Below are 23,981 nucleotides of genomic sequence, written 5' to 3' on the forward strand. Positions count from 1 at the left end.
TAATCATCACAAAAGTAGGTGGAGATACCCCAAAATATATATCTATCTATATGTATAGAGATAGAGTGAGAGAGAGAGAGAGAGAGAGAGAGAGAGAGAGAGAGAGAGAGAGAGAGAGAGAAGGATGATGGTGGGGATGATGACTACGACAAGAAGATGGTGTGGGCTGGACTGCAAAAGACTCGTACTTGTTGAATTATTCGAGTCGATATATTTATTTATTTGGACCATATAATCATACACAATTATAATTACAAGCATTGTTCGAGAATAACACCACTAGATTTCATGAAAAGAATAATGGAGGTGGGACCAAAAATCCATAGCAGGTGATGATGGTATCCTCCATATCCGATCCCCGTCGTCTTGGGACCATAGCAAGCAAGTGTGGCACCTTTTTCTCCTTTGATTTGAACGTGGAAGGAAGAGAGAGGCCCAAGCACCAAATCTCACTCACTTCAACAATTCCTCCTCCCATGGTTTATGTTGACGCCGACATCACGCCACCCTCAACTACTTATCCGCTTTGGCCTCCTCATTATTTACTTGCGATCGTTTGATCATTATAAATGAACACATATTCATGATTTCTTGTTCATACACATATATCATCTTCATTAAGGAAATCATTTCTGTATTTAGAATTTTTTTTTTTTTTAGTCCGATATGATTGAAGGCATGTTCTAACAGTGGCAATCGATGGCGACACCCATTTCCATCACTGATTAATTTGGAGTATATGGATTGGATCTCCAACCAGATTCTATGGTGCAGTCAACACCACAGTGAAGTATGTATATATATATATATATATATATACACACACGCGCATAGGTACACTGGAGGATGTTTGACCATAATGTCCATGCAAGAGCAAAAGCGAACCTTAATGGGGAAAGCAACCTATGTTTTCCTTTTTTTTCCTTTTCTCTATTCATTGAGATCTCAGTATTGGAGTAGTCAATCCAGCGGATAGCTGTCAGAGAGGAGAGGAGAGGAGAGGACAGAGAGAGGGAGATGATTGCAGCATAAGAAACCTTTGGGCATAGGGATCCAAGTCCCGGAGAAGCTCCTGACAGTCCCACCGCTGCAGGAGATTGCCCATTCAGTAAACCCAAGAGGGAGACGGCCTTTCCTCTGCATCAGTATCTCCACCTCTCCTCCCTCTTGGTCTCGAGCGCCTGCTTGTTCTTGCGACGAAGAAATCGTACACGGCGAGACGACCGGTTCAGCTAAAGGGCTGCAAACAACTGTCTCTATTTCTTCTCTTTCGTGGAGATCGCTGGGAGCGTGGACGCTAGGTGTTGGGACGAGAAGCGCAAAGGTAATGGATCTCTCTCTCTCTCTCTCCCTCTTCTTTCTTCTTTCCCTGTCTCTTTCCTTCTTTTTCTGCCACTCTCTTCGTCTACTGTACAACCTGTGCCTGCCGCGACGCTCGTCCAATAATTCCAGTTTACAGTGTTTTAAGGAGAGCGCGTGTATCGATCAGCTCACTCGCAACCAATATATTCTCACTAGACTTGGATTTATCTTATGCGGTAGCAGGTTAAGCTGCTTCGATTCGATTTCTACTCTTCCGAATAGCCTTATGGTTCTTGTTTTGATTGAGGTGTTCTTATCGTCTCATAGGGAGAAGAGAAGCAGGATGCCGCAACAGAATCAAGCAGAAGAAGCTGCCATCGCGGCGAGCGGCATTACCACCTTCAACAACGAGACAGAGCAGGGCGGCGGCAAGGAGGAGGACGATGAGACGGCCTCGGTGTTCAGCATGAAGAGCCTCCTCTGGCACGGCGGCTCCGCCTGGGACGCCTGGTTCAGCTGCGCCTCCAATCAAGTACTTGATACTGATTCATGATTCTGATAGCTCGTAAGGGTCGTCTTCTCCGCTGACGGGTGGAGTGGTTGGTGTGGGGTATCGGTGGCGATTTTGCAGGTGGCGCAGGTGCTGTTGACGCTGCCGTACTCCTTCTCGCAGCTGGGGATGCTGTCCGGCGTGATCCTTCAGCTGTTCTACGGCTTCCTCGGAAGTTGGACTGCCTACCTCATCAGCGTACTGTACATCGAGTACCGCACCCGAAAGGAGAAGGAAAACGTCAGCTTCAAGAACCACGTTATCCAGGTCAGGTCCCCCTTGCCGTTCCCCTCCTTCAATTTCTTGTACCCTTCTCTTTCCTCAGCTTCCGCTTCCCCTCCATTTATCCCCACCAACACCCAGCTTCCCGAGATTCCAAGCTAGCAAATCCCTCGGTTTCACTATCTTCCACTAAAGCGACTGAGAGCAGACCGCTTGCCCCTGTTCATTTGTGACAGTGGTACGAGGTGCTTGATGGGTTGCTGGGGCCGTACTGGAAGGCCGCCGGCCTTGCCTTCAACTGTACCTTCCTTCTCTTCGGCTCCGTCATTCAGCTCATCGCCTGCGCCAGGTATCGGTTTCTCTCTTTGCATCAATTCCCCCTTCCCTTGGGGTTCCGATTTCATCGTTATCACGCATTGCTTGCTTGATCGTGTATTCAAGTTTTGGGTCTTTGATTTGGTGTGGGGTAGCAACATATACTACATCAACGATCGGCTGGACAAGAGGACATGGACGTACATATTCGGCGCCTGCTGCGCCACGACGGTGTTCATACCCTCGTTCCACAACTACAGGATATGGTCCTTCCTCGGCCTCGGCATGACCACCTACACCGCCTGGTACCTCACCATAGCCGCCGCCGTCCACGGCCAGGTAAACATCATCCGCAGCCCTGATGTGATTGGCTTGTCCGTCGATCACTGTTTCTTCCCCGGCTTTAGATGCTCTTGCTCCTATGGACGATGCAGGTGGAAGGCGTGGTCCACTCCGGTCCAACAAAGCTCGTGCTTTACTTCACCGGCGCCACCAACATACTCTATACCTTCGGCGGGCATGCCGTCACCGTGTGAGTGCTTGCTTCACTGCCTGCATAGGGATCAGTAGCAGCGCAAGAGTCTCAATCTTAGATTGCAGTAAAGAAGTGCTCTGTTTCTTGCTGCTCATGTTTGCCATTCACGTTAACTGCTCCCATCTATTATTTCGCGCCGAGACGACGAAACGGCGGAGCCGATGCCATTGCCGGGGAGCTCCATGATGATTCCGGTGATGACCTGGGCACATGGGGCCGACCTCGCATGGCAGGAAGAGACCCTGTTTCACCGATCACCTCTCCTCTTACAGTAGGACGCTGTTTAGCAGCAGCGAAAGCCTTCATATGATTTGTTAGATTATGATCAATTGGAGGAGGGGCTTAAGCAGCACTAGATACTGTAATTTAGGAAGAAAACATTAGGGTAACATGCATTTCTCATGTCGTCGTCGTCATCATCATCTATCTCACTGCATCTCACTGCGAAGAAGATTGTCTAGGTGCAGTTTCTGATGATCCTTTCGACAATAAGATTCTGCTGTCCAGTGGTTAAGTGATGGTGCTGTAACTCAAAGACCTAATTGTTTAAGCTAATCCTCCTGACCCAATCATGGTGGGAGCAGTCCGTACCTGTGTCCCTCATGCATAATGATCGCTGGAGATTTACTTACTGTGTACCTCTTGCGAACCTGCAGGGAGATCATGCATGCCATGTGGAAACCACAAAAGTTCAAGTACATCTATCTGCTGGCCACGCTGTACGTCTTCACGCTGACGTTGCCGTCGGCGGCCGCCATGTACTGGGCCTTCGGCGACCAGCTTCTGACTCACTCCAACGCCTTCTCGTTGCTGCCCAAGTCGCGGTGGAGGGACGCCGCCGTCATCCTGATGCTGATCCACCAGTTCATCACCTTCGGCTTCGCCAGCACCCCGCTCTACTTCGTGTGGGAGAAGGTGATCGGAATGCACGACACCAGGAGCATTTGCCTGCGCGCCCTCGCCCGTCTCCCGGTGGTCATCCCCATCTGGTTCCTGGCCATCATCTTCCCTTTCTTCGGGCCCATCAACTCCGCGGTGGGGGCTCTCCTCGTCAGCTTCACCGTCTACATTATTCCGGCCCTGGCTCATATGCTCACCTACCGAACACCATCCGCACGACAGGTACCGTCCTCGTTGCCCCTGCCCTTAGCTTTAATCTCGATTAATCGTCAGCAACTTCGCTCGGTGGCGCCATCCACGTCCAAGGCTGGCGTTTTGAATGGTTGATGGAGACAATAGCAGCATTTGGTGGGACGGCCAGAAGTCCCCTTCGGTGTTCTTAACCTCTCCTCCATGTCTAGAAGTCAGGTCTAATCAAACAACCACTAAGACCCCATCGGTCTGACTTCCTCCATCCGTCTTTGTTGCTTGCAGAATGCCGCAGAGAAGCCGCCCCTCATCCTACCAAGCTGGACGGCGATGTACGTGGTGAACGCCTTCGTGGTGGGGTGGGTGCTCGTGGTGGGCTTCGGCCTCGGCGGCTGGGCCAGCATCACCAACTTCGTCAGGCAGATCGACACTTTCGGTCTCTTCGCCAAGTGCTACCAGTGCCCCAAGCCCCAGCCGGCCCCTGCCCTCGCACCACAGCAGCAGCGCCATTAGATGTAGTGTGACGCCTGCGACTTTCTCCACAATGCTTCTTAATACGAAAGAAAGGGAATGGTCGGGTGGTGGGCTCTGATGCCATGCCCCATTCGTGTTTGATGCCTTTTGTGTACGTGATTCATCTCCCCTCCCTCGTCTCATCGTTTTCCTTGTCGCGTTGGAACTTTGTCTAGTGTTACAATAACGATTGCTAGAATAACTGGGTTGCAGCTTTTCTTGACCACAGCAACATCGATTGAGTTCTTCTTCTCCATCCTACTTCTCTCACATTTCCCTTTATGCGAATCCCATCCTGGCAGATACAAAGAGCCCCTGTCCTCTCCTCAACATGGTGGCCTCGGGCCCTCGCTGGGCCGCTCCGCCTACCCCCGGTTGCAGCAGGGCGCTGGCTGTGTGGTGACGTGGAGCGAATGCAGCATTCATGGAATTTTCATCTCTAACACGAATTATATATATCCGATATATATTAACGCAACATACTAATGTGCTCGTTGGATTAGACAACTGAATAAATTAATTACTTAAAAAAAGACACATTTATAAGAACAATTTATTCGTGCACAAAATGCACCTCCTTCCATCATCGATGAGGGCGGAGAAGACATGCCGGTGAGGAACGTCCTATTTATGCTCTCCGGTAGACAAACTCCAACGACGGGAGAGCCAATTCTTGCCTTCCATACTAAACAGAGACAAGAGATCGTACATATGGAGCTGTTACCAAGAAGGTATGAGACGGTCTTCTCTCATGCGATCCACCCAGTAGAGCAGGGATTCCGGGGTCCTATAGATTGCGGTGAAACCCAGGCGACGGGCCTTGGCGTTGCTGGCCAGTATCTTAAAAGGTAAGCCGAACAGGGCGTCCAGGAAACCCCAGTTGGCGAGATCCTCCATCCTTGTGGATCGCAAGCCTTCCTTCTCCACGATCTCCTCCCAAGCGCCGCCCTTGTCTCCCATCACTTCCACGTACGTCGCTCTCTCCGACACCAGGTCTTCCAACATTGCGTCCACGTCGCCGCCGCTGGTGCCTGTGCCCGCTACAGCAGGCGGCAGCATCCCGAACTTGGCGGCCAGCAATGGCCAGACCTCCTTCCAAGTGAAAGCGGTGCCGTTGATCGCGTTGAAGGCCTCGCCTTGGCGACCTTCCGGTGAGGAGGTGGCCCACCAAATGTGCTGCTGGGCGACGAGCCTGGCGTCGGAGGCGTCCAGGGACGGCTCCTCCCAGCAGAGCCTGTTGCCGTAGAAGAGGAACGGGAGGCCCAGGTGCCGGCAGATGCTGGCGTACACGCACAGGCTCCCCACCAGGTTGAAGTGGGACCTCCGAGATGCGCCCAGCAACAGCCCTGGGCGGTGAACCGACCAGCTTATCCGACGCCCCCGCAGCCTCTCCTCGAGCAGGTCCTCCTGCACGTAATAAAAGTTGCGCACGTCTCGGCCAACCGCCCGGGGGCTATCCTCATCGAAGCAGCCGGAACCGCTGCCGCCCGCCTCGAGGGGTGTGTAGTGCTTGGTGCCGGTCTGTAGGGCAAAGTGCCTGAAGGCGCCACCGCATGAGGGGAGGAGGAGGGCGTCGAGGGCGTTGGAGATCATCGCGCGGTTCTGGTCGCAGCATTCCTGGGAGTTCAGCGGGAACTGGCTCGCCCATGTCACCCAGAAGACGTGCGTGACGCGGTCCCCCAGTGGCCCCAGCTTCGCCATCGTCTCATCGCGGTCCAGCATATTGCACGCCACGAAGCGGTACCTGTCGCCGTGCCGATCACCATCGTCATCGGTCTCCGGGGGACAGCGAGCGACACCGTAGACCAACTTCCATTCGCGAGAACAGGCGGAGAGGAGGAGGGCGGTCACCAGCTCCCGGCCCACCAGACCGGTTGCACCCGCAACCAGCGCCACATTCGCCGCACTCCCGTCGCCATGGATGCCTCCGCCTCCGGCTCCACTCGCCGCCGCTGCTGCTGTCGACGACATCATCATCATCGTCGTCGCTCGACTACACCGAACAATCCCTGGGTTTATCAAATCTTTGCGGCGCTCAGCCGCACATGCACCATGTCAGAGCGACCTTCTCCGTCGGAGGCGCCACTTGCTTGCTTCCACTGGCGCAGGATGCCGCAGGTACTACTCATTCACTAATAATAAACGAACTATCACTCCATTATCCCTTACGACCAACTTGCAAATGATAGGTTGACCCTCGGCCCATTGATTCCAAAAGTGCTAGGTTGCGCTCAGCTCCGTCCCAAATTGCCAGCCCATAAGAAGCGACACTGTCGGCGCCGGCAGATCTACCTCTCGAACTCTCCGTAAAAGAACGGACACATGGAAGATTTCATGTGTAAATTACAGCGGAACGTGCGTTCAAAGAAAGTGTTGCGCAGACAGATGGAAATAACAAGAGGGCAAACAACGAGGTATCGTGCCATGATAGTCTTCACATCCTGCACTCTTCCCCACGTTCCAGTAAAGAAATGAGTCTCTTCCATGCCACCTCGGAAGCACCCAACTCAGTTGCTTAACCGAGCTAAAAGATTTCATAGAAGTGAACGCAAAGAACGGCTTTCCTTGGTGGGTTTATCAAGGGCACAGCATGCCTCTATTTAACCTTATCAAGGTGATAACGACGTCACACACGTACCTGACATACCGACCGATCGAGCCCTTAAGATAATGAATGGGTTGTCTACCCAACACATCAGCACCATGTCATCGACACGTCAAACTCTCGAGTCCCAAAACATGAGTCCAGTTAGAGCATGCGGGACTCGATGTATATGATGCTATTATCCTAATTTGACTAAATGATCAAATGCCAATTCCAAGTGATGAATTTATTCCCTATCACTAACTTAATTGGAGGGGTATTTAATAAAAAAATAAAAAATTGAAGTATATGACTACAATTTTTGCGATCACAGGAAGAGCACGCCTACATGAGGGCGCCGTGTGGGTCTTGGCGGCGGCACGGCAATGACAGCATTGTCAGCAGCGCCAGCGGACACCTCATCAACTGCTCCGGGTGCTCCTCCTCCTCCTCCTCCTCCGTCACCCTCAGGGCCAATGCAACGCCGTTGGACACGGACGCGAATGCGGCCGGAGGGCGAGGGTACATCCACGGGGCACCCTGTACACCTCTGCCCTCCTCCTCCCCGTCGAAGCCTCGCTGGGTGGAGATGAAGTATCATGTACCGGCAGCCTTGCACGACAGGTGTTCGCGTATATGTCTTTTAGGCTTTTCCTTCCAATGTGTCGATCTGAGTCGGGAGCGTTTGGAGTAATTGATTTCGGGTAGGAAAAGTGTTTTTGTTTTGAGTTTTCGGGTGACGTCGTGCCCTCGTGATGGCAACTGCTAGGCAGGGCGTTTCGATGCGTCCACGTGGCCCTTTCATTCAAAGCTGGAGACACAATGAGGGACGCGACTCTGGACGCGAACTAAAGAAAATTGAATGGGCCGCCTCCTGAGCTACTGTAAGCAGGGAAGGCACGCCCTCCTTTCTCGCTCGACCCTCCCCTCCGACGACGGAGGCGAGGCGGCTCGCCTCTGTCTCCCCCTTCTCTCCACGACCATTTCCCAGATCCGAAAGCGATCGACTTGGCTCCCCCGTCCTCCTGCCGAGAAATCGAGTCCCGACGGCGTTGTCACCGTTCCAGGTGAGCAGACAGGGGAGTCAGGTTTTCGCTGGCAGTCTTCAGCTGCTCCGTCTCCACCGTCCACACTCGGCATTCCGCCCAATTGCGAGCTCAGCGTCGCGATCTGCCTTATTTCCTACTTCTATTTTGAAAACGTGTAGCTTGAACGGCCGGGCGATTTCAGATAGCTTGGAAAAGGTTGGTGTCTTGGACTGGGGGGAAATAGTATCTCGGTGGTTTGATGGAAGAAAGCATGAATCGGAGCCTTAGGAGGCCAGCTCCGGGGAGCACATTGACGAAGGAGACGGACGAGGAGCTCGCCCTCTTCATCGAGATGCGGAAACTGGAGAAGGAGCGAAGAGACCTTCGCCTGCACAGTACCGGCGAACTCGATCCGCCGTTGGGTAACGCACACTCATTAGGCTTCACTTCCACTCTCGCTATTATTGACCAGTTTCTTATAGAGATTACTTGCTAGCAATGCGTTCATTTTGGTTGCTCTTGTCGTTCTGGACTGTAGGATCTAAACCTGGCAGTGCTCCCAAATTCCGGATTGGCGCTTCAGCACCTGCGCGCAAGGCGGGTATTGATGACTTCCTGAATTCCAACAACGGAAAGAATGACTATGACTGGTACTCTCGCAATGTATTGCTTTCCAATTATGCTTTCTACTTGTTATCCATGTCATCCTTACATGTGGAGTTAAAATCGTCAACCCAAATCAGAAATGTGATTTCTCATCGCCTATTCTATTACTGTCAATCTTGCGGTTTGGTTTTCCGGTGAGATGCATTTCGTTGGATGCATCGATCTTCTTTCGTCTTGCAATTTTATATAACTATACCAGTTATGTCCAAGTATTCTTTGTCCATTTGAGTAAAGCTTCACTGCATCAGATTTGAAAGCAGTGGCTGTTGTTGGGCATTCCAATATTGTTATTCCCCAATAATTTTGGTTTTCTTTTCTTCTTTTTTCCCTTATACTTCTTTCATGTTTGTTATTTCCTCAGTTTAGGTCACCACTTTATGACAATTTAAAGCTCCAAGCTATGTTGCAGCGCACAATGCTATGGTTCTTGTTATGTTGTGCTGCAATGCCAAATGACATTACTAGCCTGAACCTATTTGAAGGCTTATCATCCATACTTTTCTTTGAGCTTCTCATCACTTTATGTCATAGTTCCATCTATAATGGATAGGTTGTTGGACCAACTCATTTATTGCGAGTGGCAGCACCAACTAAAAATAAATGAATAGGAATTCGCCTGACAGCTTTGTGTGTTTAATCATTTATATTTTTTTTTCCTCGTGTGTACACATGGCACATGGATGACATAGGAAGGATGCCATATGAACTTTATAACTACTGTAAAAGCTTCTAAAAGCTTAAGCTTGTAATGGGATGACATTTGTATATTTATATTCTAATACTCCTAGTGTGTGGGCTGGCTAAATGGTTCAAGCACAAAATATGGAAAGTGAATCGTATGGCGAAGAAAATTGTAGAGTGCAAGATTTGAACTTAGGACCTCCCGCTTTGATGCCAGAGTACTAGTTCATCAAAAGTCTTAATCTTGTAGGTGAGCTATTCTTTTATATTCTAACATGGCGAATCACTGAATGGAGACTAAAGTCTGACTGCATGATCCTACGGATCTACATACGACAGAATTCAACACTTCAGATCCAGTCTTCTGAGATATTTATACAATTATCTCTGTCAGCAACCTATTCAGCTGAAAGGGAGGAAGGACAAGAGTGTAGTTATGTGGAGTAATTCATGGTTGATGATATATGATTGGCATTATGGTCATATATAGAGAACAAAGAAGTGTCTACTTGTTTCATGTTTCATATTGCATGATTTGAAAGCATTAATCTTATCTTTCCCTGTCTACATTTTTTATTTTCTTCATGGATTTTGATAAATTCTTAAATTGGCAGCATCTAATGTCAGATATTATGATTTCATATGATGGCATGATCCTTGTAATATGTGGACTTGGCAAACACAATTACATATTGTGGGTTCATTCATGAGGTTATAATAGTACCATAAAGATCTTACTTACCTGAGAATTATCCGATTGGCTAATTACTATTTTGTACCTTTTGTGACATAGTCTTTTTTGGCCAGGCTTCTTACACCACCAGGTACTCCACTTTTTCTGTCTTTGGATACTGATTCTAAAAGATCTCCTACGAGAGAGAATGGGATTCCAAAAGCTCGTCCCACAGTGCTGAGATCTCGGGTGAGCATTTTAATCTAGAGCTTGCACATCACAAATCTTGTGTATGGGTTAATATTACTTTGAATCCACAAAAGAAATCATGAATTTATGATTCACATACTATTATTACTAAATGTATGGATACGATAGTTTCCAATGGTGTTTGTTTGCTCGAAGTAACTTCACAACAACAATGTCATAAATCCAATTTTTTTGTATTTGTTATGTTGATCTTTTCCTGTCATTCAGCTGCATGCATATAACCTAATAGTGTTTTCTTAACTAAATATCTAATCCTTGGAACTCCTTTGGCCGTATCATTTGTCAGAAAGTTTGTAACAATTTTAATTAGTGCACCTATCACTTTTATGGTTAAGAAAACTTTGGAAAGATTTGCATCTCTTAGACAATTGCCTACCGTAAAAAAGGTCAATTGCTTTTATTGAGTTTATGATATTAAATGCTATTGTTTATGTACATTTTGTTGGTCATACTTCAGTGATGGAATGACTCAGTTTAGTTGTCATTGGACGTGTGTAAAGATTTGAATTGACTTATAAGGACTTGATGGATGTACAATTGCAAATTTGACTTAAGCACTTTTAATCAGTGGTTCAGACAAAAATTTAATAGATCAATTATCCCATCAAACCAGGTCATGGCAATACATCTCTATTTGCATTATATACTAAATTATAACCATACATCTGACCAGATTATTAGTGGAACAAATATCTTTCATATTTGTTGGAGAATGTGTATGCATATATATATTTATGTTTCTGCAATGCGCTTCTTTGCTGCATTTCCTTGATTAAATGTTACTTTTCTGCATCTTTGTTCTGCTTTTTCAGTTAGCAAATGCTCCAAATCCATCAAGGAACCTGTTGGCATCGAGGCAACCGCCATCATACTCTGTCTTGAACTCATCTGCTGCGGCAACTCGCAGGCCATCATCGTCTGGTGGACCCACTCATGGTGTATCTAGACCTGCAACTCCAACTGGAAGCCCTGCATTACCTGCTGTTTCAAAACCTGCCAGACCTTCCACTCCCACTTCTCGAGCTACTTTACCTTCAAGATCATCAGCTCCTCCGTCGCGATCATCAACACCTGTTAGATCATCTACACCAACGGCTAGGCCATCTGTATCAGCGGCCAACAAGCCTGCATCAAGGTCAACTACGCCTACGAGGCGACCTTCTGCCCCATCTACTGCACCTGTCAGTTCTGCTCCACCAAGAAGATCATCTTCTGTAACGAGGTCAGGTTCAACAATATCTAGAAGTTCGGCACCACCATGTGGAAGCTCTCCGACCATAAAACCTCGACCATTGAAACCCTCAGATATTCCTGGTTTTTCTCTCGATACACCCCCCAACTTAAGGACTTCACTGTCTGAGAGGCCCTCCTCAGCTTCTCGGGGTAGACCTGGAGGACCCAGCAGTCGATCATCATCTGTTGAGCCTGGACCCAATGTTCGACCAAGGAGGCAGTCTTGCTCTCCATCCAGAGGAAGGGTCTCTAATGGTAATGCTCATAAAGGCGGTTCTGTTCAAGCACCAAGCAAGCGGCAAGCACGTGACAGCGACAACTCGAACCCAGTTGTGCTTGGTAACAGGATGGTTGAACGCACAGCGAACGTGAGAAGACTGGCACCCCCAAAGCAAGACAACCAACGACTGACCAATGATAACCTCTCCGGCAAAACTTGTGTTTCACCAGATAGCACTGGCTTTGGGAGATCACTATCAAAACAATCTTTGGATATGGCATTCAGGCATATGGTATTCTGTATTTTCATCCGTATCTCTTTTGCTATCTACCTATCAGAACATTCTGCATTTCCGAGCTTGTTACTCATGTTTTTCATGATTGATGTTGTAACTTGAGATTTATGCCTTTGCAAATGCAGGATATAAGGAGGAGTATTCCCAACAGTCTGAGGCCATTGATGGCAAACATTCCAGCATCGTCTGTGTATAGTGTCAGGTCAGGCTCCACAAGAAGCAGGACGGTGAGTGCTTCAGGCTCTCCTCTCACCACAAGCAGCACAACCAGTTCTGAACAAAGTGTCAATAACAACATGACCTGTCTTGGTCGAAATGAAATTGAAGACGATCTTACCAGTGACAAGGGAGTCAGGTGCTCCTCTGCTCTCTCCATTTCCAGATAAATAAATAGAAGAGTGAGCTCCATCCCAATTTAAGTATGTGCGATCTAGGTGGATGCATTAGTTTCCCTTATGAATTGTCATCAGAATAGCTACAAAAGGAGCCTCTTCTGGGATTATTGGATGACACTACATGTCATCCTGTTTGATCTGTGTCAGACTGCTTCTTGTTGGTATTTACGGTTCAATTTAACCAGTTGTTTCCATATTCAACGTTCTGGCATGCAGCTTCGTGACTCATCATTCTCCTTATACGGATCTATCACCAATAGATTTCATTTCAATGCGTGCTGCAGTTTTCCGATACTATGGACCTTCGGATTTTGTTTTGTTTCTTTTTGTGCAGCTTCAGGATTTGGAAAGACGATCCAAATCCTATACACAGTGCATGTTATTTTGGGATTTGGATCATCAGAATTCAAGCTACCGAAACAGTGTTTCTGTGCTTGCTGAAAGGATGATTAATCTAAGGACGTTGACCATCCACAGATCTCATGTACAATTCTTGAGTAGCATTCACCGTTAATTCATACATGACCCAATCTGTAGCAGAGATCTCATGTACAATTCTTGAGCAGCATTCACCAATAATCCATACATGAACAGGAACCTCCAGTAAAATGGTGGAACCGATACCGGTCTCTCAAGATTATGTTCCTGTTGTATATACCAGACACAAGCTTGGCAACCGAGTGGCAGTCATCACATACACGAAGATTCTTTGTGATCCGTATCGGTGCCGGCGAACACGTCCTAAGAAGTCCAAAAGCAATTGCCAGTTTCTCACTGTGTAAACATAGTGCCTTGTCTTTCGCATCATCTTCTATATCCTGCAAGACAAGTTTTCTGTTGGGTACATAACCAGCTGCTTTCAATCTCGACGCCATATCCTCCAACTGCAGATATATCTTCTCCTTCATAGGGTGAGATATATCTCCCACCAAAAACTCATGCACCACACCATGAACTTCTATGGAGCTACAACCTGCCTCCTTCTTCAGTGAACTGTCTTTCATCCACTTCCTCAGCATGGCAACAGCATCCCATTTTCCTGATCTGGCATATAAATTAGACAAAATCACATAGGCTCCATGATTTCTAGGCTCCAACTCCAGCAGTCGTTTACATGCAAGCTCACCCAACTCGACATTTTTATGAACGGCACAGGCTCCGAGCAATGCACCCCATGCTGAAGCGCCCGGCGGCATTGGCATGTTCTCCACATACCCTCTGGCTTCTTCCAATCGCCCGGCACGGCCGAGGATGTCAACCATGCAACTGTAGTGATCGGCAGTCGGTGAAATGCCATAGACAGGAAGCATTTGGCTAAAATACAGCCTGCCCTCCTCGACCAACCCTGCATGGCTACAAGCACATAATATGTTGGTAAAGGTTACGGTGTTCGGCTCCACCTTGGCCTCCTCCATTTGCTCAAAGAGATCCAAAGCTTCTCTTCCCCTTCCATGCATTGCCAGCCCTGCAATCATGGCACTCCACACGAACACATCCCTCCTGCTCACACAGCCGAACACATGGAGGGCCTTATCCACGTCTCCGCACTTGGAATACATGTCGATCAGCGAAGTTGTGAGATGAAAATTTAGCTCCAAGTTGTTCTTCTCCATGTACGCATGGATCCAACAGCCCAACTCCAGTGCACCCGATTGGGAGCAAGCTGACAGTGCAGCAACCAGTGTTACCTGATCAGGCGTAGCATCGGCATGCTGCAATTCATGGAAGAGATCTAAAGCTTCCTTCGGACGACCACTCTGTTCATAACACGAGATCAAAGCATTCCAAGAAGCAATATCACGCCTGGGCATTTCATCGAACACTCGGCGCGCGGCATCGAACTGCCCTGACTTTGCATACCCGACGAGCATCGTGGTCCATGAGATGGAGTCCTTGGTGGCCATGCCATCAAAAAGCGACTCGGCGTCCGCCAAGCTTCCGCACTTCACAAACATGTCGAGCAAGGCATTATCCAGTATTAAGCTTTGCTTAATATCATTTCGCTCAATGTAAGAATGTATTCGCTTGCCAAGCTCCAAGTCGCCCTTTTTCCCACAGACTGAAGCAACGCTCACCATCGTCACGTCGTTGGGCCTCACGTTCTCGCCATCCATCTCCTCGAACAGTTGCAGAGCCTCGTCCCAGCGACCGCCCTGCGCCAGAGCAGTGATCGCGGAGTTCCAAGACACGACGTCTCGCTCAGGAATCTTCTCAAACACCCTGAGGGAGAGATTCGAGTCCCCGCAGGCCGCGTACAAGTGGACGAGAGAGTTAAGGACGAAGACGTCGGAACGTAAAAGGGGGGATTTGGCGACCATCGCGTGGAGGGCGGCGCCCTCGCGGAGGGCCGCCAGTTCGGCAGCGGCCTTTATGGCGAAAGGGAAGGTGAACTTGTCCGGCGAGTGGGGGCTGTGGCGGAGCAAGCTGGAGAAGAGGAGGAGGGCGAGGCGAGGATCGGGGGCGGAGGCGTGGGCGCGGATGATGATATTCCAGGTGAAGAGATTGGGAGCGGGGATGTGGTCGAACACCCGGCGGGCGTAGCGAAGGTCGGCGGAGGGGGAGAGGGAGCAGGCGGCGAGGAGGCGGCTGGCCGAGTAAGGGTGGCCGAGGAGGCCAAGGCGAAGCATGCGGGCGTGGATTCGCCTGATGCCGTCGGCGTCGAGGCGCCGGTGGTCGTCCAGAAGCGCGAGAACCGGATGGTCCTCGGCTTTCCTCCTAACAGGGAGGTTGTTGCTCCTGCTGCAGCCGCTGCCGTTGTTGTTGGGGTCGTGTGTACGAGGAAGCGCCGAAGGATGGGATGGCAGAATCCGAGTCGCCATGGAGGATGAGCTCCTACTGCAAGTGTGGTGTGAATCGGGCGAGAGAACAGATTTAACGGGCGCGTTCACGTAACTGTCACGAATCGAAAGAATTGCAATATTATTAAGAATTAAAAGGCCGAAAAATCTATTTCATTCGCTTTTTCTAAAAATATAAATCGACATATGGCACGTGTCACTAAGCATTATCACACATGGATATAATATCCAAACGGAACATTAGATGGAAATGAAACTCCGGTAGGCCCGCACGCGCGTGGGTGGATGGCGGTTGGCGGTCTTCCATGGATGCGTGCAGCTAAACTTCACGGTCTTCTACAGCCCGATCGGTAACACGATCCACTGTTCTTGCACGCTGTGCTGCTCCTTGGCCACCCATAAATGGTTGGTCTCCGCTCGTCATCTACCATTCAATGACCGCTATTTAGCTGACACCAAAGGCTTTACTTTCTCCAACCCCACCGGACCACTCCCCGGAGATTCCCCCGATCCGTGGGGGTAGCAGTAGCAGCAGAGCAGCAAAACCATGGCGACATCATGGGAGACGAGTGTGACGGAGTCCATCAACGCCGTATACCTCCTGTTCTCGGCGTACCTAGTCTTCGTGATGCAGCTCGGCTTCGCCATGCTTTGCGCCGGCTCCGTCCGCGCCAAGAACGCCCTCAACGTCATGCTCACCAACGTGGTGGACGCCGTGGTGGGCACCGTGTCCTACTACCTCTTCGGTTTCGCCTTCGCTTTCGGCGGCTCCAACCCCTTCATCGGGACCTCCTTCTTCGCGCTCCACCACGTCCCCAACGACTCCTATGACTACGCCTACTTCCTCTACCAGTGGGCCTTCGCGATCGCTGTGGCGGGCATCACCAGCGGCTCCATCGCGGAGCGCACTCAGTTCAGCGCCTACCTCGTGTACTCCTCCCTGCTCACGGGGTTCGTGTACCCGGTCGTGGCGCACTGGGTGTGGTCGTCGGAGGGGTGGCTCAGCCCGAGCGCCGGCGGCGTGGGGCTGCTTTTCGGGTCTGGGGCCATCGACTTCGCGGGGAGCGGGGTGGTCCACCTGGTGGGGGGGATCGCGGGCCTGTGGGGGGCGGTGATCGAAGGGCCACGGGTCGGCCGCTTCGACGCGTTCGGGAAGCCCGTCCCCATGCGCGGCCACAACGCGACGCTGGTGGTCCTCGGCACGTTCCTGCTCTGGTTCGGCTGGTTCGGGTTCAATCCCGGGTCCTACGCCCGGATCCTGGTGCCCTACCCGGACGCGCCTGACCAGGGGAACTGGACAGGGGTTGGGCGCACGGCGGTGACCACCGCACTCGCCGGCTCCACCGCGGGCCTCGTGACGCTCTTCGGCCGCCGGCTGTTGGCGGGACACTGGGACGCGTTGGACGTGTGCAACGGGCTCTTGGGCGGGTTCGTGGCCATCACCTCCGGCTGCGCCGTGGTCGAGCCCTGGGCCGCCATAGTCTGCGGGTTCTTCGCCGCCTGGGTGCTGATAGGGCTCAACACGCTCGCGTTGAAGCTACGGTTCGACGACCCACTAGAGGCAGCGCCGCTGCACGGCGGGTGCGGGGCGTGGGGGCTCATCTTCACGGGGCTGTTCGCCAAGGAGGAGCTGGTGGTGCAGGCGTATGAGTCGGGCGAGGTGGGGGTTAGCCGGCCCTTCGGGTTGCTGCTGGGGGGCGGATGGGGGCTGCTCTTGGCGCAGGTGGTGGCGGTGGTGGTGATCGTAGGGTGGGTGAGCCTGACCATGGCGCCGCTGTTCTACGTGCTGCACAAACTACACCTGCTGAGGATATCGGTGGACGAGGAGCTGGCGGGGCTGGACATCTCCAGCCATGGCGGCTACGCTTATGTGGCGCACCCGGAAGAACATCACCCACGATTCTACGCGGACTACACGAGCATCGCGGATGGGACCCGTTGACCCGCGAGTTGGAGCGGATGATGGATAGAGAGATTGGTAGGTGCGAGTTCGCTGGATAGGAGGCGATTCGTTGGTTGATTGGGCCTCGTGTCGGCTTTGATAGTATTGGTGATGACGAATGTGCGGTCATGTATCGTCGTTCTTTCGTCTGTCAAGCGTGATGCGTTGGATGAAAAGAAAACTGAATGAACACGACCTAACCGTCGTCGATTAGATTGAATCCGAGTCGAACATTAGCTCGAGCTTTTAACCGGAGGAAAAGGATCTTGAGAACCGAGAGCGCAGGAGGTGGAGCTTCCAACATGGATGGGGGAACCTTGCCCTCTCTTTGTATGTTACAGGTGACAGAAGAGGAGGAGACGAGCAAAAACAGGAATCGACGGATTTGTGAGTCAGTGGAGCTGCGGTGGCGGGACAGAGGCAGCGGGAGGATGAGGATGCGGTTTGTGGCACTGGTAGCACTTGGCGAAGAGACCGAAGGTGTCGACCTGCTTGACGAAGTTGATCACGCTGGCCCAGCCGCCGAGACCGAAGCCCGCCACCATCACCCACCCCACCACGAAGGCGTTCACCACGTACATCGCCGTCCAGCTGGGTAGAAAGAATGGCAGCTTCTCCACAGCGTTCTGCAAGGACGACAAAAATGAAGGCTTTGGCAGTCATAGTGCCAGCTAACCAGTAGATAGGGATGCAACGCCTAGTGATTGAGCCCCAGCCAAGATGGCAGACAAAACAAGGATGATACCTGCCGTGCCGATGGGGTGCGATAGGTGAGCATGTGTGCCATGGCGGGGATGATATAGACGGTGAAGCTAACGAGGAGAGCCCCCACCGCGGAGTTTATGGGCCCAAAGAATGGGAATATAATGGCCAGGAACCAGATGGGGATGACGACCGGAAGCCGGGCGAGGGAGCGCATACAGATGCTCTCGGTGTCGTGCATTCCGATCACCTTCTCCCATACGAAGTAGAGCGGGGTGCAGGCGAAGCCGAAGGTGATGAACTGGTGGATCAACATGAGAATCACCGCCGCGTCCCTCCACCCTGACTTGGGCAGCAGCGAGAACGCATTGGAGTGGGTCAGAAGCTGGTCGCCGAAGGCCCAGTAAACGGCGGCCGCCGACGGTAGCGTCATATAGGAAAGTAGATGTACTTGAACTTCCGTGGTTTCCACATGGCATGCATGATCTCCCTGCACACAACGTTAGCATACACGATGAGCAAGCAGGTCGATCCACGAGAGGCCATTCAGGTGTCGATTCTGATGAGGGTAATAATGGCGACATGACGCGTCACGATGTCATCCACGCCTGGACGACACTCTGCCCGAGGAAGAGGACAATAATGCCGACTCGATATGCGCCGACGTCACCCGCTCTCAGACAACGACTTCATCGTTGCCTGACCCCACACACTTGACCGAGGCAGAGGAGGATGACGACCGAGGCTCGCCCATACCCTATGGCAGTTCGGTTCTCCACTCAACGCCAACGGCAATGTCAGACGCCATCAGAGGTGTTACGGGAAACAACTTTATGCAGTGACCTCGGGGCCGACGCGGCTTGGTTTGGGTCCTAATGCGCGGGGATCTTGCGCGGCGTTCCTCGGGTCAGTTGGGGTGACCGGTTGTGGTGGTCCGGTCAAGACATTGCGCTGGGAGTGAAGCTTTTCCGCAGCACCGGAAAGATGCAATCCCGCCCTGGTACCTGCACACAAGTCGGGTCGGAAGCTCGGCCCGACCCCTCCGATGATCAAGTCAGATGATGTGGAGGGAGTTTTTTGTGAATAAGTGTCCTCCTCTTCGCTTAGAACTCGGGGGTATTTATAGGGCGGTTTAGTGTTCCCTGACGTGCCTGCCTGCGGGGGACAGTATCGTACCTCTGATGGCGTTCGACATTGTCATTGACGTTGCGTGGAGAACTGAACTGCCACAGGGTATGGGCGTGCCTCGGTCAAGGGCGTTGGGTCAAACAGCGATGAAGTCTTCGTCTGAGAGCGGGTGACGTCAACGCACATCGCGTCGGCATTATTGCCCTTTTTTGGGGCAGAGCGTCATATAGGTATGGCTAATGTCGTGGCGCGTCATGTCGCCATTATTACCCTTATCACATTCCCCCCCCGAAAGAAGCTATGCATCGGTCGTCGAAAAAGAGAGGGGAGGAGTCCGAGACATGGCTTCAGCCTCTAATATCACGGTAGTCCCATGCGACATGAGGCCGAATGGGTCCCGGGCGACGTGGGGCTGCGGAGCGCGACGCAGGCGGGTTGACCGCGCAGGTGTGTCTCGGGGAGCATAGGGTCGAGGAACACGAAGCAGACGGGCTGACTGCGCAGGTGTGTCTCGGGGAGCATAGGGCCGAGGAGCACGGCGCAGGCGAGCTGACCGCGCAGGTGTGTCTCGGGGAGCATAGGGCCGAGGAACACGAAGCAGGCGGGCTGACCGCGTAGGTGTGTCTCGGGGAGCACAGGGCCGAGGAGCAGAACGCAGGCGAGCTGACTGCGCAGGTGTGTCTTGGGGAGCACAGGGCCGAGGAGGTGGCGGCCTCGGGCAGCATGCAGCCGAGGGGGTGGCCTCGGGCAACATGCAGCCGAGGAGGTGGCCTCGGGCAACATGCAACCGGGGGGGTGGCCTCTGGCAACATTCGGCCGAGGAACAACTTCACTTTGGTCAGCGATTGGCCTCGGGCAACATGCAGCCGGGGGGTGGCCTCTGGCAACATTCGGCCGAGGAACAACTTCACTTTGGTCAGCGATCGATCGCTCAATCGCACGTGCGGGCATGGGCGGCAGGGTTGCTTTTTTCCTGGGGAAGCTCAAGGGGCCGTCTCTTTTGGGAGTCGCTGGCTTTTGAGGCTGACATGATTAGCGCCTCCGTACTTCGCATCGCGCTACAGTTGGCCACCACGTCAGGCTATATTTATGGCGAAGTGACGTTTGCATCTTCGCAGCACACTTCCGGAGAGGAAGGGTCGCTGTTTTGGCAGGATGTGGCCTATAAATAGTGCACTGTCGGCTTCCTACACGTCCTGATACCAGCATTTGTTCATCCCTCTCTTCGGGCGATTGTATTTCGTACCCATCAGCTGCCCTGCCTTCCTTTCCAAGACTTGGTAAGGATGGCTTCTTTTTCTTTCCCCTTTTCTTCTTCGCCCCCCGCTTCCGGTATCGTCGGAGAGGGGGCATTGCCGGCGAGTCCTCGCTCGTCGTCCGAGGAAAGGGCTGTCAAAGCCCTTGAATTGCTAATGTGGCCGCACGACCTTGACTCAACTGTGAGTGAGTCATCGCTCGGTTTTCTCCGGGATTGTTATGGTATCCCGGGGGAATTCATGCTCATTGCCCCTGAGCCGAGGCAGCGGGCGTATGATCCTATACCTAGGGGCTTCGCCCTAACCTTGGACGCCTTCGAGGCCGGGTTGCGCCTCCCACTCCATCCAGTCATAAGCTCCTGTGTCTCGTGGTGGCGTATCTCCCCTTCTCATATGGCGCCAGATTCCTGGCACAATCTTGTGGCGTTCCTGGGGGAATGCTACTGCGCTAAGATTCCCTCGAGCCGGTCTCTTTTCCTCTCATGCTTCCGTCTATCCAGGGGGTCGGGAGGTTATTACCTGTCCGCCCGACCGGGCTTCTGGGTCAGCGGGGCTCCTTCTAGCAACAAGGGGTGGAAGGAGCGTTTCTTTTACGTATGCCATCCGGAGGGTTGGAATTTTGGGCTTCGGTGGGCGACGCGCGCCGTCGATAATACCACCCCGGTTCTAGATGAGGAGGAGTGCCAGGCCCTTCGAAGATTGAAGGAGATCCTCCCGGCCTCCCGAGTCATCCGGAAGATGACCGAGGCATGGCTGGTCGAGGCGAGTCTGAGCCCGGTGCCTCGAGGTATGCCTTAAAGAAGGTAGCGGCAAGTCTTCCTGTTTTTTGGTGTTCTGATCGAGCTTGGTGTTTTCTCGCAGAAATGGTGAACCTCACTGCCGTGCGTCTGAAGTTCAGACCGCTAGAAAACACCGAGCTCGGTCAGAACACCAAAAAACAGGAAGACCTGCCGCTACCTTCTTTAAGGCATACCTCGAGGCACCGAGCTCAGACCCGCCTCGACCAGCCACGCCTCGATCATCTTCCGGATGACTCGGGAGGCCGAGAGGATCTCCTTCAATCTTCGAAGGGCCTGACGCTCCTCATCCAGAACCAGGGTGGTATTATCGACGGCGCGCGCCGCCCACTGGAGCCCAAAATTCCAACCCTCCGGATGACATATGTAGAAGAAACACTCCTTCCACCCCTTGTTGCTGGAAGGAGCCCCGCTGACCCGGAAGCTTGGTTGGGCGGACAGGTAACCGGTACATCGTAGCCGAGGCCTGGGCGACCGTGAGGAGAAGGGATGACCTCCGACCGCGGGCTCCATAAGAGAGGCCAAGCACCTGCGGTGGCTACCCGATGTAGTCCTCATGAAAAGAAATCTAAGCCCTGCCTCAGTCTCTTCTGAGCGAAGGTTCAGTATCTACCTGACCCCCTCTCGGCTCGCGGTTGGCCCCAGCTTAAACCCCTCTGACTCTACACGGCTCGGCCGTAGACTACTTGAGTCCATCTCAGCGCGGCCAACCCGCCTGAGTTGTGCCCCTCGGCTTGAGCCACTTGCCTCGGCCGTAGACGACCGAGCCCCCCTCAGGGCAGCCTTCCCGTCCGAACCTCATCACTCGGCCGCATGACGCTCGAGACCACGCCAGCGCGGTCTGCCCGTCTGCGTCGTGCTCCTCGGCCGCATGACGCTCGAGACCACACCTGCGCGGTCTGCCTGCCTGCGTCGTGCTCCTCGACCGCATGATGCCCGAGACCACACCTGCTCGACCTGCCCGCCTGCGTCGTGCTCCTCGGCCCCATGCTCCCCAAGACACACCTACGCGGCCAGCCCGCCTGCGTCGTGCTCCTCGGCTCCATGTTCCCGAGACACACCTGCGCGGCCAGCCCGCCTGCGTCGTGCTCCTCGGCTCCATGTTCCCGAGACACACCTGCGCGGCCAGCCCGCCTGCGTCGTGTTCCTTGGCTCCATGCTCCCCGAGATACACCTGCGCGGCCAGCCCGCCTGCGTCGTGCTCCTCGGCTCCATGTTCCCGAGACACACCTACGCGGCCAGCCCGCCTGCGTCGTGCTCCTCGGCTCCTCAGCCCCATGACCCGAGACACACCTGCGCGGCCAGCCCACCTGCGTCGTGCTCCTCGGCCCCATGCTTCCCGAGACACACCTGCGCGGCCAGCCCGCCTGCGTCATGCTCCTCGGCGTCATTTTTCCCGAGACCGTGCCTTCGTGGTCAGCCCGTCTGAAAGCTTAAGCCATGCCTTGGACTCTCGTTACAACGTCCGACGCTTAGCTTCTTTCCGGGGAGGAATATGATGAGGATAGTAATTACGATAAGACTCAGCTGACGTCAGCCGACGCCTCATGCCTCGATCGGCGCGACTGCACTCGGTCAACCGAACCGGAACACCGGCCGACGTGCATTAACAACCTACTCAGGCGCGGTTCTTCACGCCACGCCAGCGCCCAAGTCAGACGCTATCAGCCTGGCTCCTACAGGCGGGCACATCAAACAGTAGTAAGTTTCCCTGTAAATACTCTCTCGTTCATCAGAGAAGGGGAGGCACACAAAAACACTTCTTCATGTGAAACCCCCTCCGCATCTGCTAACTTGATCGTCGGAGGGGTCGGGCCGAGCTTCCGACCCGACCTTTGTGCAAGTACGAAGCCGAAGGTCCCCTCCGGACGCGCAGGCGAGGAGTTCTTGCCTGGAGGAGGCGGTTACACCGTCCCGATCGGACACCGCGCCCGACCGCCTCAGTGGGCTCGAGGAACGCCCCAGGGAGGTCCCCGTCGTCCGGACCCGAATCGAGCCGCGTCGGCCTCGAGGCCACGGCTCAAAGTTGTTTCCACTAACAATTATTATTTTTGTTGAGGAGCAATTTGAAAAGACAACACATTCTTATTTTCGAAGTTGGACACCGATGGAATCGACCAAACCCGAATCCGATCCATTAATTATTCTCACGGAAAAGAAAAAGGTTGTCTAAGATAAAAAAGAACATATCATGATTAAGCGCCAGTTTACGTGCACCCCACCCGGGAAAAGAGAGACACCCACCTACCGCACGACCCACACACACGCCCTTCCTTCTGCCCGCTTCCCCCCTTTTCAGTCTCATCTGTCGCCACTCTGTCTTCTCTCTCGTTCCACACCGTCGGTCTCGTTGATCGCTCCTTTAATATATGGGCCACGATTGGGCCGACTGACCCAAACAATTTATTATTGTTATTTATTTATTTATTCAGATTAGGATTAATAAAAATAAAAATAAAAATTATAGGGAGGCTTTCACTTACATCATTCTTTGCAACACACAAGGAATTCGATGCGATTAGGTGCCGTCTGCATAGTCTACCCGAGAAATAGGATATACTTAGGACCACGGAGCGGGTGGGATTGACTGACTTCTTCCTAACCTTATCCGCACGGACCTATTCCGATCCCCACCCCATCTCAGATGTCTACCGAAGTAGACGGGAGAAAAAGCTGCTGTCTTTTTCTGCTTCTTTCCTTCGGCCGTGGCGTCCTTCGATCGCTTTGTTTGTTTTGGCGTCCGTAGCATATGCTCGTGCCCTTTCCGGTTAAGCGACTAGTAATATT

At 52.5% G+C, this 23,981-nt stretch overlaps 6 protein-coding genes across 7 annotated transcripts; 3 read left to right on the forward strand and 3 right to left on the reverse strand.

The window, feature by feature from the left end:
* Positions 1 to 942: 942 nt before the first annotated feature.
* On the forward strand, positions 943 to 4,758 carry LOC135581095 (auxin transporter-like protein 1). The gene is made up of 8 exons (XM_065185044.1): positions 943 to 1,324; positions 1,630 to 1,834; positions 1,934 to 2,119; positions 2,311 to 2,423; positions 2,545 to 2,728; positions 2,824 to 2,921; positions 3,581 to 4,046; positions 4,299 to 4,758. The coding sequence occupies exons 2-8, from the start codon at positions 1,646 to 1,648 to the stop codon at positions 4,524 to 4,526; spliced, it is 1,464 nt and encodes a 487-aa protein (XP_065041116.1). The 5' UTR covers positions 943 to 1,324; positions 1,630 to 1,645; the 3' UTR covers positions 4,527 to 4,758.
* Positions 4,759 to 5,017: 259 nt separating this feature from the next.
* On the reverse strand, positions 5,018 to 6,662 carry LOC135674831 ((S)-8-oxocitronellyl enol synthase CYC2-like). Its single transcript, XM_065185045.1, has one exon. The coding sequence runs from the start codon at positions 6,504 to 6,506 to the stop codon at positions 5,247 to 5,249; it is 1,260 nt and encodes a 419-aa protein (XP_065041117.1). The 5' UTR covers positions 6,507 to 6,662; the 3' UTR covers positions 5,018 to 5,246.
* Positions 6,663 to 7,513: 851 nt separating this feature from the next.
* Positions 7,514 to 12,765, forward strand: LOC135674830 (uncharacterized). Of its 2 annotated transcripts, none has more exons than XM_065185042.1 (6): positions 7,514 to 8,177; positions 8,318 to 8,560; positions 8,677 to 8,788; positions 10,293 to 10,407; positions 11,241 to 12,173; positions 12,302 to 12,765. In XM_065185042.1, the coding sequence occupies exons 2-6, from the start codon at positions 8,398 to 8,400 to the stop codon at positions 12,560 to 12,562; spliced, it is 1,584 nt and encodes a 527-aa protein (XP_065041114.1). In that variant the 5' UTR covers positions 7,514 to 8,177; positions 8,318 to 8,397; the 3' UTR covers positions 12,563 to 12,765. The 2 variants fall into 2 exon arrangements, with proteins under 2 accessions (XP_065041114.1, XP_065041115.1); XM_065185043.1 differs by having other exon boundaries at positions 8,341 to 8,560.
* A 202-nt stretch (positions 12,766 to 12,967) lies between these two features.
* Positions 12,968 to 15,530, reverse strand: LOC103986121 (pentatricopeptide repeat-containing protein At2g29760, chloroplastic). Its single transcript, XM_009404017.3, has one exon. It carries the CDS (start codon positions 15,388 to 15,390, stop codon positions 13,141 to 13,143), a length of 2,250 nt encoding a protein of 749 aa, XP_009402292.2. The 5' UTR covers positions 15,391 to 15,530; the 3' UTR covers positions 12,968 to 13,140.
* Positions 15,531 to 15,596: 66 nt separating this feature from the next.
* Positions 15,597 to 17,531, forward strand: LOC103986119 (ammonium transporter 1 member 3-like). Its single transcript, XM_009404013.3, has one exon. It carries the CDS (start codon positions 15,917 to 15,919, stop codon positions 17,309 to 17,311), a length of 1,395 nt encoding a protein of 464 aa, XP_009402288.1. The 5' UTR covers positions 15,597 to 15,916; the 3' UTR covers positions 17,312 to 17,531.
* A 172-nt stretch (positions 17,532 to 17,703) lies between these two features.
* LOC135674043 (auxin transporter-like protein 1) lies at positions 17,704 to 18,446 on the reverse strand. Its single transcript, XM_065183454.1, has 2 exons — positions 18,057 to 18,446; positions 17,704 to 17,937 (listed from the first exon to the last, which is right to left on the reverse strand). Exons 1-2 carry the CDS (start codon positions 18,444 to 18,446, stop codon positions 17,704 to 17,706), a joined length of 624 nt encoding a protein of 207 aa, XP_065039526.1.
* Positions 18,447 to 23,981: the final 5,535 nt, after the last annotated feature.

Source organism: Musa acuminata, chromosome BXJ1-5 (assembly GCF_036884655.1).
Source record: "Musa acuminata AAA Group cultivar baxijiao chromosome BXJ1-5, Cavendish_Baxijiao_AAA, whole genome shotgun sequence".
Classification (NCBI taxonomy): Eukaryota; Viridiplantae; Streptophyta; class Magnoliopsida; order Zingiberales; family Musaceae; genus Musa; species Musa acuminata.